The following is a 16,149-nucleotide window of genomic DNA, read 5'->3' as shown; positions in this document are numbered from 1 at the left end:
GGGATAAACAGAGAGGTGGAAAAAGGCTAATGTAGTGCCCATCTTTAAAAAAGGGAAGAAGGAGGATCCTGGGAACTACAGGCCAGTCAGCCTCACCTCAGTCCCTGGAAAAATCATGGAACAGGTCCTCAAGGAATCAATTCTGAAGCACTTAGAGGAGAGGAAAGTGATCTGGAACAGTCAGCATGGATTCACCAAGGGCAAGTCATGCCTGACTAATCTAATTGCCTTCTATGACGAGATAACTGGCTCTGTGGATGAGGGGAAAGCAGCGGATGTGGTGTTCCTTGGCTTTAGCAAACTTTTTGACACGGTCTCCCACAGTAATCTTGCCAGCAAGTTAAAGAAGTATGGGCTGGATGAATGGACTCTAAGGTGGATAGAAAGCTGGCTAGATTGTCGGGCTCAACGGGTAGGGATCAATGGCTCCATGTCTAGTTGGCAGCCGGTATCAAGTGGAGTGCCCCAAGGGTCGGTCCTGGGGCCGGTTTTGTTCAATATCTTCATAAATGATCTGGAGGATGGTGTGGACTGCACCCTCAGCAAGTTTGCAGATGACACTAAACTGGGAGGAGAGGTAGATATGCTGGAGGGTAGGGATAGGATACAGAGGGCCCTAGACAAATGAGAGGATTGGGCCAAAAGAAATCTGATGAGGTTCAACAAGGACAAGTGCAGAGTACTGCACTTAGGATGGAAGAATCCCATGCACTGCTACAGACTAGGGACTGAATGGCTTGGCAGCAGTTCTGCAGAAAAGGACCTAGGGGTTACAGTGGACGAGAAGCTGGATATGAGTCAACAGTGTGCCCTTGTTGCCAAGAAGGCCAATGGCATTTTGGGATGTATACGTAGGGGCATTGCCAGCAGATCGAGAGAGGTGATTGTTCCCCTCTATTCGACATTGGTGAGGCCTCATCTAGAGTACTGTGTCCAGTTTTGGGCCCCACACTACAAGAAGGATGTGGAAAAATTGGAAAGAGTCCAGCGGAGGGCAACAAAAATGATTAGCAAAAAGAAAAGGAGTACTTGTGGCACCTTAGAGACTAACCAATTTATTTGAGCATAAGCTTTTGTGAGCTACAGCTTACTTCATCGGATGCATCCGATTAAGTGAGCTGTAGCTCACAAAAGCTTAGGCTCAAATAAATTGGTTAGTCTCTAAGGTGCCACAAGTACTCCTTTTCTTTTTGCGAATACAGACCAACACGGCTGTTACTCTGAAAAATGATTAGGGGACTGGAACACATGAGGAGAGGCTTATGAGGGAACTGGGATTGTTTAGTCTGCAGAAGAGAAGAATGAGGGGGGATTTATAGCTGCTTTCAACTACCTGAAAGGGGATTCCAAAGAGGATGGCTCTAGACTGTTCTCAGTGGTAGCTGATGACAGAACGAGGAGTAATGGTCTCAAGTTGCAGTGGGAGAGGTTTAGTTTGGATATTAGGAAAAACTTTTTTACTAGGAGGGTGGTGAAACACTGGAATGCGTTACCTGGGGGGGGGGGGGAATCTCCTTCCTAAGATATTTTTAAGGTCAGGCTTGACAAAGCCCTGGCTGGGATGATTTAGTTGGGGATTGGTCCAGCTTTGAGCAGGGGTTTGGACTAAATGACCTCCTGAGGTCCCTTCCAACCCTGGTATTCTATGATTCTATGATTCTAGGTGGGAAGTTGAAGACGATACAAGATTACTCAAGATCATTAAGTCCAAAGCAGACTGTGAGGAGTTACAAAGAGACTCACTAAATTGGGTGATTGGGCAACAAAATGGCAGATGAAATGCAAAATGTAGATAAATGCAAAGTAATGCACCTTGGAAAACATAATTCCATACAAAGTGATTAGATCTAAATGGTCTGTTACCAGTCAAAAAAGAGATCTTGGAGTTATTGTGGATAGTTCTCTGAAAACATCCATTCAATGTGCAGCGGTAGTCAAAAAAGCAAACAGAATGTTAGGGACCATTAGGAAAGGAATAGATAAGACACTAAATATCATAATGCCATGGCATACACACATCTTGATTACTGTGTGCAATTCTGGTCACCCCATCTCAAAAAAGATATATTAGAATTGGAAAAGGTACAGAGAAGGGCAACAAAAACTATGAGGAGTATGGAACAGCTTCCATTGAGGAGAGATTAATAAGACTGGTACTTTTCAGCTTGGAAAAGAGACGACTAATGGGAGATATGATAGAACTCTGTAAAATCATGAAAGGTGTGGAGACAGTGAATAAGGAAGTGTTATTTATTCCTTCACATAAAACAAGAATCAGGGGTCACCCAATGAAATTAATAGCCAGCAAGTTTAAAACAACCAAAAGAATTATTTCTTCATACAACGCACAGTCAACCTGTGGAACTTGTTGCCAGATGTTGTGAAGGCATAAATTGGTTCAACAAAGAATTAGAGAAGTTCATGGAGCACAAGTCCATGAATGGCAATTAGCCAAGATGGCCAGGGATGCAACCCCATGCTCTGGGTGTTCCTGAAGCTTTGGCTACCAGAATCTGGGACTGGATAACAGAGGATGATCACTCAATAGTTGCCCTGTTCTGTTCATTCCCTCTGGGGCACCTGGCACTGGCTACTGCCGGAAGACAGGATACTGGGCTAGATGGACCATTGGTCTGACCCAGTATGGCTGCTCTGATGTTCTTAAAAAGACCTGTCAATTACTCCCAATCAAATCATGTGTCCCTGCGACACCATAATGGAAAGAGAAGTAAAACACCTCCTCACACAGTGCCCTAAGGGAGAACACTCAGACACCTCTCTCTGTTATACTGATCACTCTTCAACTCAGAAGCCTCCGCTGACCAGGGGAACTGTGTCGGGGGAGGGAGAGATCTTGATGTAACCCTTCTGCCAGGTGTTGTTAACAGCAATAAGGGCCGGGTATAATTTCCTGGGGTTCCTCTTAGAATTACAAAACAAAACCATCTTAAGCCCCCAGTCAGAAACCCTGAAAAACTATGTATCTCCCCTGGGCACCCCTAAGAGGCAATACTTCCCCAGTCACAGGCACTGAATCTGTGTACAGCACAAATAAATCTTCTATTAAGATGAGAGGAAAACCAGCATTAATTAGGGGAAAATAGGAACAATGATTTGATAGTCTGCAAACAATAAATAAAACACGTGCTCCGCAGTGTCTTGGGCATTGTCCTTTGCCTCAGTTTCCCACTTTGTGGGGTGAAAGTCCCATGAACAAGTGTCCCGTGACAGCATGCCACTCCCTCTTCCACTCTGCTGCACCCCATGCAGGGCTGTTGGCTGAGGGCAGCAAAGGGCCAGAATCCAGGGGTGCAGCAGGAGGGTTCATCGACAGCCCTTGGAGTGCATGTCTTGCTTTGCTGCTGCTGCCATCTTTCACCCCTGCCCCTCTGTCGCCGCTCTGCTGCTGTTGCATCTCTCACCCCACGAGCCCCACCTAGCCCAGCTAGGAGTAATCACAGCCCTCAGCCTGCTGGCAGGGGCCCCTTTTACACTGCACCCCTCCGCCCCACAGCCTGCAGCCGCACTGCCGCCTTCGCAGCTTCCACCAGGCAGCCCAGCTCTTCGTGATTTCACCAGGTAATGGGGAACTTCACTGCTGCTGCCTCCTCTGCATTGTCTTTCCCCACAACCCTGCCCCACACTGGCTCTCAGCGCAGCCCCACAGGCCAGCCGGTCAACGATTTCAGCTCTAGTGATCACTGGGATGAGACACAGACTCTCTCCTCAGCTCTCTCTTTACATACCGGAAAGTGAGGATCCAGTGGCATCTAAGATCCTTAAACAGAGTCCTCACCACCAGGTAGGAACACTGTCCCTGCCCCCTCTCTCTTTTACTTGGATTTGGCATCATTCCCCCATATTTAGTGAGGCAGGTTCAAGTTATGGAGATCCTTCAATCAGGGCAGGCTAAGTACAGTCATAGAATAAGGAAACCCCCATTTCATTACCCCTGCATCCCAGACTGCAGTGAACGAGGCCCTCCTATGGGCAGTGAGTGCCCTCAGCACCCCCAGACGCAGGCTCTTGATGAAGAGTGGGAATGATCCTTGATGGAGGCCTTCATTATGCTCCCTGTTTGGCTGTTGGATGGTCACACAAGAGCAGTGACGAGCAAGATGTTTTTCTTTCTGCACCTGCCCATAAGATTGTGACCATTTCTCTGCTTGTTGCAGTGACCCAGGCCTTTGTCACCTTGAGACTGGATTAACAAAGCACTCTATGTGTAGCCATAGCTTAAATCTAACAAGAAACTGAGGCTGTTTCAGTATGGGGCAGGGCAGGAAATGCTGCTCCGGGACGGAGAATGGCTTCTGGACTCAGTGGTAATTAATCCCGTTCATCTCTTGCTGTAGATTCCACCCAACGATCCACGAATTAAAAACCAAAGTGACTGCATTCCATTCACCCGCTCAGCCCCTGCATGCACCATGGGCAGAGCCATTCGAAACCAGATCAATGCACTCACATCCTTCCTTGATGGCAGCATGGTGTACGGCAGTGAAGTACCTTTGGCTAACAGTCTAAGGAATAATACCAACCAGCTGGGCTTGATGGCTGTTAACCAGCAATTTACTGATGAGGGATTGGAATTACTGCCATTCAGAAATATGGAGAAAGACATCTGTGTTCTCACCAACAAAACAGCTCAAATCCGATGTTTTTTTGCAGGTAAGTCGGGTATCTGCAGCACCTGCCATTCTCTGATAGTGAGACCCAGAGTGAATGAGTCTATGGTTTCTATTTTGTATCTTGATTTTTTTAAAAAATCCAAACAATTACATCAGTGGAAAAAGGGGCAGAGCAGAACTCTCTAAAGATCAGGTCAGGTTGTAATAGACAAGGGTCTAGAGATGAGAAGAAACTCTCTCTCTAAAGGTGAGAAGAAGCAATCTCTCTCTTTCTCTCTCTCTTTCTTTGATACGGTACCTCCTGAACAATAACCCCAACCCAGCACTGGAATGAGGACTGCAGAGCTGTGCTCACACGAGCTCAAACAGGCCAGCGGACGCTCTACAATACTGAGGGAGTGAGGGCTTGAAGTGATACATTCCAGTAGTACTAAAGGCCGAGCACCAGAGCACAGCCAAGCTAGTGCAGCAGGCTCAACCCCAAGCCGTTAGGCTTGAAGACACCTCAGTGGGCATATTGAAAATGTCACTGCTGCTGGAGCTAGTGCAGACTTGTCTGCGTCAGCCTGGTTCACTGCTAATAAAGAGCTCACCTCTGTCACTGCCCCGCGTTCTCCGACCTGCACCACGATTTGGAGAACGGTGGCAGAAAAGGCCATAAACAAGAGACACAGCCAGTGCAGCAGGATCCCCTTAAAGAACGGCCCCCGTGAGCGAGGGAGGATGGGTCAGGGGACTCTTTTCTCTGACTCGGTGGCTATTTAGTGGTGTTGCATTCAGCCCCTGGCGCGTGCTCTCCACATCTGTAGGATGGGAAAGCAGCAGTCTGGATTACTCTGGCTTGTTCTCTTCATTCTACAAGGAAGCTGTTTCCATTGTTGGCACACGCTTGTGTCACTGCAGGTATAATATTGAGCTAGTGTGAAGTTTTGGGTTCACCCAGACCACAGAGGGGTTCTGTCACTGCCTGCCCTGTAGCTTTGGTGGCCTTTGTGCTGTGCAGCTCTGGTTCGGTTCCCTGACACCGGTAGCCAGCTCACCCTGGCTCTTACCAGTCCAGTTACTCTTTGAATGGTGACACCAATAGTCCTTCCAGTCCAAAGGTGGGAAAGCAGCTGTCCCAGTTATTGGGTCCCTTGGGCACAACACCACCCCCCCCCAGGTTGCACACTAGAGACCAGCTTGGGAGAGAAATCAATAAAAAGTTTATTTCAAAGAAAAGCGCCAGATTGAGAGATGAACTGGTAAGTGGAAAGCGAACAGACAGAAAAGACACATAAAGACAACCTAAGGCTTTACACTTTCATACTGGATAAAATCCCTTTTCTAATCAGAGTTACTTCTCGCCTTCAAACAGTTTCCCAGCATAGCCCCTAGCTATAGGAGGGATCCAGCACTCATGGGCAGCCTTCCACCTTGAGACCATCTCCCAAGTTCTGGATGAACTTTAGTACAAACTCCTTCCATTTTAAAAGAGTTTGTAGGATTTTTCTTCAGTTACTAGGGGAAAACTCCCTCTTTTCTTGGGTTCCAAAGACTGGGATTTTCTTTTCTGTTTCATGCTGTTCCCATTTCCTTTGATGGTTCCACGTGGTTTTTTCCTGAACTGGAGAATGGCTTGGTCTGGTCTGGTTGTGGGGGTGGCTCCTTTGTGCCTGATGGCTCCTCACCCTATTGTGAGGCGATGCTGAAAGTTGCACCACAGTTACAATTACAATGTTCTATAGATACAGTACGTCCATTCATAACCATAAGCTGCATTCATAGCTCGTAATTACTAGTAAGTTCAATGCATTGCAACCTTTCATAAAAGACTTTACCCAATATACTCTTACAGTAAAATAACATTGGATGCAATCAGTTGGTTTAACTGCTTATTTTGGGGGGTGGGGTTTAAACCTTCTTTTCTGGGGTTGTCAGATCCTGATTGTCCCAGCTCATCTTCAGACTTCGAAAGAAAGAAAGAAAGAAAGAAAGAAAGAAAGAAAGAAAGAAAGAAAGAAAGAAAGAAAGAAAGGAGGGGCAAAGAGCCTGTTTAGGGGCACCTATTTGTAGCACATGGGTCCCACAAGCCTCCCATCCTGGGGTCCTTCTGGAGCTCTGAAAGCCTATGTGTCAGCCACACCTGCAGGGAAGTGCAAGGTGTCAGATCATGTTCCGGAGAACCCACTCTTTTCTAATGCCCCCTTCATGGTTTCTTGCTGTGACCCCCAATTGCCTGTGGGATTGGGATCTGGCATCAGGGGAGTTTGAAAACCTTACGGGATCATAAAGCTTCCATCTCAGTTACCCCAAATTGGCTGAAATACTTCACTCCTCTCACCATGTCCCTGCCCTCGTTTCTCTACCGTTCATATCTCAGGCCTTACGTTCCACTGCCATCCCTGCAGATGATATATCTTTCTGCAAACAAGGTGGCCAATCCTGATGGGATCTAACCAGACCAGTGAGAGCAAAATACACTCTGGTGTATCACACATAGTCTGATTACCATGATGTTTAGGCACAAACCAGTATCCTATTAGCTCTCTTCCATGTCATCCTGGCATCAAGCACAGGCAAAATATTGCCGCAGTTCCTATGAGACACAATTAATAAAGATTTAAAGGACACTAATATAATTAATGCCAATCATCAAGGGCTTATGGAAAATAGGTCCTATCAAATTGATTTGAGCTCTTTTTTTTATGAGTCTACCAGTTTGCTTGATAAAGATAACAGAGGCAATGTAATATATTTCTACTTCTGTAAGGCATTTGATTGGTGCCTGGTGACATTTTGATTAAAAAACTAGACTGATAACAAAATGTGCCATTAAATGGATTAAAACCTGGCTATCTGACAGGTCTCAAATGTAATTGTAAATGAGGAATCATCATTGAGTGGGTCAGTTTCTAGTGCGATTCCGCAGGCACCAGTTCTTGGCCCTACATTATTTAACATTTTAAAATAACATTTAACATTTTTATCAATGATCTGGAAGAAAACATAAAATCATCACTGATAAAGTTTGTAGATGACACAAAAATTGGGGCAGTGGTATATAATGAAGAGGAGAGGTCATTGATATAGAGCAATCCAGACTGCATTTTAGTATGTATTTTATTATGGCTGAATATAAAGTTATACATCAAGGAACAAATGTAGGCCATACATACACAATGAGGGGCTCTATCCTGGGAAGCAGTGACTCTGAAAAGGACTTTGGGGTCGTGGTGGATAATCAGCTGAACTTGAGCTCCCAGTGCTGTGCCATGGCCAAAAGGGCTAATGTGATCCTGGGTTGTATAAAGAGAGAAATCTCAAGTAGGAACAGAGGTTAGCAGAGTGGAGAGTCCTGTCGGTGTGAGTTAGCAGTAGGCTGTGAGCAGCACTAGGGCACCTCCCCATGCTAGGCCAATGCATTGCATTAGCTCTGAAGAGCACAGATTGCATTACTGTGTTGAGTAAATTAGGCCGAGACATTTATGACATGTTAGGAATTAGCCTCTTCGCTTTGTGGAAGTCAGAAAATGTGAATTCTGCATAAAATAACGGGGAGGGTAAGAGTAGCTGGGTGGTGAATGAGAGTCTGGGGTGAAAGGGTTACTTATGGAGTTCTTGGGAGGGAGCATGGACCTACTCAGTGGGAGGAGCAGTAGGGGGTTGAGGGGAAGGAGATGTGATTACAAGGGGAACAAGGCTGGGAGACTGAATTAGTGGTTTTGATTTCCACAGGTGACACTCGAGCCAATGAAATGCCAGAGCTGACATCTTTGCACACACTTTTTCTCCGGGAGCACAATCGCTTGGCCAGAGAGCTGAGGAGATTAAATCCACAGTGGGATGGAGAGAAGCTCTACCAGGAGGCCCGGAAGATCATAGGTGCCATGATCCAGGTACCAGTTGTAATGACTGGTTTCCTGCAGCCATGCTGCCTTGGGCTGTGAGCTTATAGGCGAAGCATGGTCAGGTTTCATCAGTACTTGAAAATGGGACCATCAAGGGAAATCTGTGTTCCTACAGGAAGAGGCAAAAGGGGTCAGGGAGGTGGTGCTTTTCCTTCTGAGTCAGTTCTGAACCAATGCCCAGTGTGTTGCTGGGGAACTGTGGTACTGGAGATGCTGTCTGAAACCAAGCTATGACCTCATCAGGTCAATAGATAGTCCTCAGCACTGTTCAGAGGGGAGTAGGTGTTGGGCTTTGCCAAATTCCAATTTGACATCCCTAAATTCCTCTGGATATAATAGATATAAAGTAGCTATATGTTCTATGCAAGTGGTGTCTGCATTTCCGTGGTGGGTGGAAAGATACTGTATATCTGGTTTGAAGTATTTGGGATAGCAGATGTCACATGGATGTAAGATATGGCAGTAGCTGAGGGATGCTGAGAAGGGTGTTCCTCTTTAACACCCTCTCATCAGCTGCTGAGAACTTCTGGAAAATGTTCCTCTCTGGCTAAGCAATCAGATGCCTGATGCCAGCCCCTCAGAGACTCCCTGTCTGAAAGCAAGAGCACACAATGGCCACTGCCGAGTTACGCAGGTGGGGGAAATCACTTTTCACTGTGGGGAGTGGGGAGTCTTGTCTGTCTTGTCAGACTTCCTGCCTAGACCTCTCTGAGGAATATGGGGACAAAGAAAGTAGGAGGGAGCAACATTGTGTAAATGCTGTGGGTTTAAATTTTAAAATGCTGGATGGGCATTGAATTAACATTGCTCTGACTGTTAGACTGTGCCCTGAGGAAGGGGCTGCTCAGTGAAGGTTCGCACTGGGGATGCACACAAGGAGTCACAATTTTTCTGGTGGTCCCCTGTTGTGATGTGGAAGAAAAACTCCTACAGCCCTTAGCAGCACACAGCATATCCCCCTCCTCTTCACTCTGCATCAACAGCACATCCAGCCAATTCCACTATCTGCTGGGCTGTATTAGGCTAGGGAATACCATGTTGGGGAAACCAGTATTTTTCTTATGCTCCACTTGTTCAGATTCTCCCTTTAATATTAGAAAAGGGTCTTTAGCGATAGCTGGTTTGGAGTTTTCGGCTGGGATGATTTTCTGATGGAAATTGCCGTTTCAGCATTTGAGTTTACTAAGTCTTTTGACACAGTCCCACATGACATTCCTGTAAGCAAACTAGAGAAACATGGCCTAGATTAAATTAATATAAAATGGGTGCTTAACTGGTTGAAAGACAACACTCAAGGAGTGGTTACCAATGGTCTGTTGTCAAACTGGGAGGATGTTATGTAGCGGTGCCTCACGGGGGTCTGTCCTGGGCCTGGTACTATTTGCTATTTTCATTAATGATTTCGATAATAGAGTGGAGAGTGTGCTTTTAAAATTTGGAAATGACAACAAGCTGGGAGGACACTTTGGAGGAGAGGATTAGAATTCAGAACAACCGTGACAAATTGGAGAATTGGTCTGAATTCAACAAGATGGAATTCAGAAAAGACAAGTGCAAAGTACTTTGCCTAGGAAGGAGACATCACATGCACAACTACAAAATGGGAAATAACATGCTCGATAGTAGTACAACTGAACAGGATTTTGGGATTACCATGGATCACAAATTGAATGTGAGTCAACAATGTGATGCAGCTGCGAAAAAGGCTAATATTATTCTGGGGCATATGAATAAGAGTGTCATATGTGAGACAGTGGAGGTAATTGTTTTGCTCTACTCAGCACTTGTGAGGCCTCAGCTGGAGTACTGTGTCCAGTTCTGGGTTCCACTAGGAAAGATTGGAATAAATTGGAAAGAGTCCAGAGGAGAATTACAAAAATGATCAAAGGTTTAGAAAACCTGACCTATGAGGACATAAACTGGGCATGTTTAGTCGTAAGAAAAAAAGACTGAGGGAGGTGGAGAACTGATAACAGTCTTCAAATATGTGAAGGGCTGTTATAGAGGACAGTGGTCAGTTGTTCTCTACATCCACTGAAGGTAGGATAAGAAGTAATGGGCTTAATCTGCAGCAAGGGAAATTTACTTTAGATATTAGGAAAAACTTTCTAACTCAGAGGATAGTGAAGTACTGGAACAGGTTACTAAGGGAGATTGTGGAATCCTCATCCCTGGCAGTTTTAAGAACAGGTTGGACAAACACCTGTCAGGGATGGTCCAGGTTTACGTGGTTCTGGCCTAGCACAGGGGAATGGACTAGATGACCTTTCAAGGTCCCTTCCAGCCCAACAAATCTATGATTTTGGCATTTCCTAAACAAAATATTTTGGACTATTTTGTTCTGCAAACATTGTTGAAATTTCAACTTTTCATTCTGACTAGGGTCGGATATAAATGTTGAAATATTGCAATTTCCCACAGGATGGAAATTCTGACTTTTGCTCAGCCCTAACTCCAGCCTTTATAGTTGTAGAGAAAACCTTGAAAATGTGAAATAAGTGTGATGCCTGCCTGAATCGTCAGAGGGCTTGAAACAATAGCTCTGAGATGCATGGGCTGCCCCTGTCAAGGTTCCTTCCCCACTCTGAACTCCAGGGTACAGATGTGGGGACCTGCATGAAAACCTCCTAAGCTTACTTTTACCAGCTTAGGTTAAGACTTCCCCAAGATACAAACTATTTTACCCCTTGCCCTTGGTTTTCCACTGCCACCACCAAACATTTCTCTGGGTTCCTGAGAAAATGTTGTTTGGAAATGTCTTTCCCCCCCAAAATCCTCCCAACCCTTGCACCCTACTTCTTGGGGAAGGTTTGGTAAAAATCCTCACCAATTTGCATAGGTGACCACAGACCCAAGCCCTTGGATCTTAGAACAATGAAAAAAAGCATTCAGTTCTTGAAAAGAAACATTTTAATAGAAGAAACAGTAAAAAGAAAAGGATCACCTCTGTAAGATCAGGATGGTAAATACTTTACAGGGTAATTAGATTCAAAACATAGAGAATCCCTCTAGGCAAAACCTTAAGTTACAAAAAAGACACACAGACAGGAATATTCATTCTATTCAGCCCAACTATTTTCTCAGCCATTTAAAGAAATCATAATCTAACACATACCTAGCTAGATTACTTACTAAGTTCTAAGACTCCATTCCTGTTCTGTCCCTGGGAAAAGCATCACACGAACAGACACAGACCCTTTGTTTTTCTCCCTCCTCCCAGCTTTTGAAAGTATCTTGTCTCCTCATTGGTCATTTTGGTCAGGTGCCAGCGAGGTTACCTTTAGCTTCTTAACCCTTTACAGGTGAAAGGATTTTTCCTCTGGCCAGAAGGGTTTTTAGATGGGGTAAGATCCAAGTTACCCGGGAAAGAATTTTCTGTAGTATCTGGCTGATGAATCTTGCCCATATGCTCAGGGTTTAGCTGATCGCCATATTTGGGGTCGGGAAGGAATTTTCCTCCAGGGCAGATTGGAAGGCCCTGGAGGTTTTTCGCCTTCCTCTGTAGCATGGGGCACGGGTCACTTGCTGGAGGATTCTCTGCTCCTTGAGGTCTTCAAACTACAATTTGAGGACTTCAATAGCACAGATATAGGTGTGAGGTCTTTTTTAGGAGTGGTGGGTGAAATTCTGTGGCCTGCATTGTGCAGGAGGTCAGACTAGATGATCATAATGGTCCCTTCTGACCTAAATATCTATGAATCTATGAATCTATGAAGGGATTTTAAAGGTGATTACCCTTCCCTTTATATTTATTACAGCCCCATTCATTGCTTTGGGGTCTTGAGTGCAGATAAGAACATAAGAATGGCTATACTGGGTCAGACCAAAGGTCCATCCAGCCCAGTATCCTGTCTACTGACAGTGGCCAATGCCAGGTGCCCCAGAAGGAGTGAACCTAACAGGTAATGATCAAGTAATCTCGCTCCTGCCATCCATCTCCACCCTCTGACAAACAGAGGCTAGGCACAGCATTCCTTACCCATCCTGGCTAATAGCCATTAATGGTCTTAACCTCCATGAATTTATCCAGTTCTCTTTTAAACCCTGTTATAGTCCTAGCCTTCACAACCTCCTCAGGCAAGGAGTTCCAGAGGTTGGCTGTGCACTGAGTGAAGAAGAACTTCCTTTTATTTGTTTTAAACTTGCTACCCATTAATTTCATTTGGTGGCCCCTAGTTCTTATATTATGGGAACAAGTAAATAACTTTTCCTTATTCACTTTCTCCACACCACTCATGGTTTTATATACCTCTATCATATCCCCCCTTAGTCTCCTCTTTTCCAAGCTGAAAAAGCCTAGCCTCTTTAATCTCTCCTCATATGGGACCCATTCCAAACCCCTAATCATTTTAGTTGCTCTTCTCTGAACCTTTTCTAATGCCAATATATCTTTTTTGAGATGAGGGGACCACATCTGTATGCAGTATTCAAGATGTGGGTGTACCATGGACTTATATAAGGGCAATAAGATATTCTCCGTCTTATTCTCTATCCCTTTTTTAATTATTCCTAACATCCCGTTTGCTTTTTTTGACTGCCGCTGCACACTGCATGGATGTCTTCGGAGAACTATCCACGATGACTCCAAGATCTTTCTCCTGATTAGTTGTAGCTAAATTAGCCCCCATCGTATTGTATGTATATTTGGGGTTATGCTCAATAATGGTGATAATTTAAATGTCAGCACTATTAACTCTTCTGGAAATTGGTTATAGTATGCAAGAAAGGATGGACGGGATTTCACAGATCTGCACAGGCTGCTGGAAACAGCATCTCCCTTTGGAGCCACAAGTGGATGGTGTTTGGGAGACACTGCCACTTTCAGCCCTCATCTGACTTGTGGAGCCGAAAGGTCAGAAGGGAGGGGCAGAGCCCCCCCAAGAGGGAGGCCAGTGCCTGAGCTCTTGGCTGGGGAAGCTTCCCTGAGAATTTTTACTCCCCCAGCAGCGCTCTGGCCCTTCGGCAGCACTGCCGAAGACCCAGAGTGACCGAGGGAACCAGTTCTTCAGCTTCTGGCAGCTCATCACTGGTTAGAAGGGACTGCAAGGGTCATCTACTTTAACCCACTGCCAAGGATTTCTTGTGTCAAAACCAGATTTCTCAAACTGGGGTCTGCAGACCCCTGAGGGTACCTGAGGGGCTCTGCTGATCTCCCCATCCCTCCATCAACTCCTGCCCCTCCCTCCCAGCGCTTCCTGCATGCCAAAAGTCTGTGGGGCTAAGTGGGGCTAAGGCGGGCTTCCTACCTGCTCTGACTCCGTGCCGCTCCCGGAAGTGGCCGACATGTCCCTGCAACCCTTGGGGGGGGGATGTCCACACGTTGCCCCCGCCCCAAGTGCTGAGTCCGCAGTTCCCATTGGCCATGAACTGCAGCCAATGGGAGCTGCAGGGGTGGTGTCTGTGGGCAGGGGCAGCGTGCAGAGACCCCCTGGCCACGCAGCCTAGGAGCTGCTGTCAGAGGGATGTGCCAGTCACTTTCGGGAGCTGCCCGAGGTAAGCACTGCCCAGCTGGAGCCTGCACCCGTCACCCCCTCCTGCATCCCAACCCATTGCCCCAGCCCAGAGCCCGCTCCCACACCCAAACTCCCTTCCAGAGCCTGCACCCCACACCCCCTTCTGCACCCAAACTCCCTCCCAGTGCCTGCACCCTACTCCCTCTCCTGCACCCCAACCCTCTGCTCCAGCCTGGTGAAAGTGAGTGAGCATGGGGGAAAGCGAGCAACAGAGGGAGGGGGGATGGAGTGAGCAGGGATGGGGCCTTGGAGAAGGGGTGGGGCATGGCCTCAGGGAAGGGGGCAGGGCCAGGGCTAAGTGGAGGGCCTTGGGTGTCCCCGAAAAATTTTAAATCAAGGGTGTCCTCGGGTTGCTAAAGTTTGAAAACCACTGTCTTAACCATACAAGACAGCCTGCTATCCTGCCTCCTTTGGAAAACCTCCAGTGTGGGAGTTTCCATGACCTCCAGAGGCCTCTGTTCCATTGCCCTACTGCTCTTACAGTTCGGAAGTTTTTCCTGAGATTTAATCTAAATCTGCTATGCTGTAGTTTTTACCGATTTCCTCTTGTACTGTCCTCTATGGCAAGAGAGAACAACTTTTCTCCATCTTTTTTATGGCAGTCTTTTAAGTATTTGAAGATCATATTATCTCCTCCTTTAATCTCCTCTTTTCCAAACTAAACATATCCGGTTCCTTCAGCCTTTGCTTATATGGCTTGTGTTCCATTCCTTTGATCATCTTTGTCCCTCACCTCTGGATCCTTTCCAGTTTCTCTTCATCCTTTCTACACATTGGTGACCCAAACTGGACACTGTACTCCAGCTGAGGCCTAACCAGCTTTAGGTTAATACAGCCTAAAATTGCATTTGCTTTTTTTGCAACAGCATCACATTGCTGACTCATGTTGAAGCTGTGATCCACCACAACCCCCACAGCCTTCTCAGCAGAGCTGCTGCCAAGCCAGTTTTCCCCCATTCTGTATTTGTGCATTTGGTTTTTCTTCCCTAAGTGTAGCACCTCACATTTGTCTTTGTTGAAATTCATTTTGTTGTCTAGCCCAGTTCTCCAGTTTATCAAGATCCCTCTGAATTTTAGCTCTACCCTCCAAAGTGTTGGCAACCACCCCCAGCTTTGTGTCATCTGCAAACTTGATCAGTGTGCTCTCTATACCTACATCCAGGTCATTAATAACAATGTTAAACAACACTGGGCCCAGAACAGATTCCAGTGGAACTCCACCCAAGACCTCCTTCCAATCTGACATCATTCCATTAATAGTTACTCTTTGTTTGTGGTTGTTTAACATATCATGTATTCACTTAATGGTAGTTCCACTGAGCCTGCATTTCTCCCACTTACTTATTAGAATGTCTTGTGGGACTGTGTCAAAAGACTTGCTAAAGTCAGGGTATTTATGTTCACCGCATTTCCCCCATCCACTAAACGAATTACCTTGTCAAAGAAGGAAATCAAGGTGGTTTGACATGATTTGTTCTTGATAAATCCATGTTGGCTGCTTGTGATCACCCTTCAGCCTCCAGGTATTCGCAAATTAACTGTTTTGTACATTGCTCTAGTAGCTTCCCAGGGATGGAGGTCAGGCTGACTGGTCTGTAGTTTCCTGGCTCCTCCTTTTTCCTCTTTTTAAAGATGAGCCCCAGATTTGCCCTTCTCCAGTCTTCCGGGACCTCTCCTGTCATCCATGAGTTTGCAAATATTATTGCCAGTGGCTTTGAGATTTCTTCAGCTAATTTCTTCAGCACCCTGGGATAAATAACATCAGGCCCCACTGACTTGAATTCATTCAGATTAGTCAGAAGATCTCTGATGTGTTCTTTACTTATCCCGATCTGCATCCCTTCCCCTTTATTGTCTATGGTAACTTCGCTAGTCGTCCAGTCACGTGTTATTTGGTGCGTGAAAACTGAAGCAAAGTAGACATTGAGCAGCTCTTCTTTCCTATCATCTTCCATTACCAGTTCACCTTCTCCATTGAACAGTGGACCCTCAGCATCCCTGATCTTCCCTTTTTTGTCTGACATATTTGCAGATCCCCTTCTTGTCTCTAACATTCCTTGCCAGCTGTAACTTATTCTTTGCCTTGGCTCTCCTGATTCTGTCCCTACACACTCA

At 45.9% G+C, this 16,149-nt stretch overlaps 1 protein-coding gene across 1 annotated transcript in view; it reads left to right on the top strand.

Annotated features, from left to right (window-relative positions):
* The window catches only part of MPO (myeloperoxidase), a 72,453-nt gene that overhangs the window by 41,533 nt on the left and 14,771 nt on the right, over positions 1–16,149 (top strand). The window contains exons 8-9 of the mRNA XM_073315135.2: positions 4,356–4,671; positions 8,349–8,509. Of these exons, the coding sequence (XP_073171236.2) occupies positions 4,356–4,671; positions 8,349–8,509 (477 nt within the window). The remainder of the gene's footprint in view (positions 1–4,355; positions 4,672–8,348; positions 8,510–16,149) is intronic.

This window comes from Lepidochelys kempii, chromosome 17, assembly GCF_965140285.1.
Source record: "Lepidochelys kempii isolate rLepKem1 chromosome 17, rLepKem1.hap1, whole genome shotgun sequence".
Lineage (NCBI taxonomy): Eukaryota > Metazoa > Chordata > Testudines > Cheloniidae > Lepidochelys > Lepidochelys kempii.
Note: the sequence above shows the minus strand (reverse complement) of the source record. Positions and strands in the feature narration are given on the sequence as shown.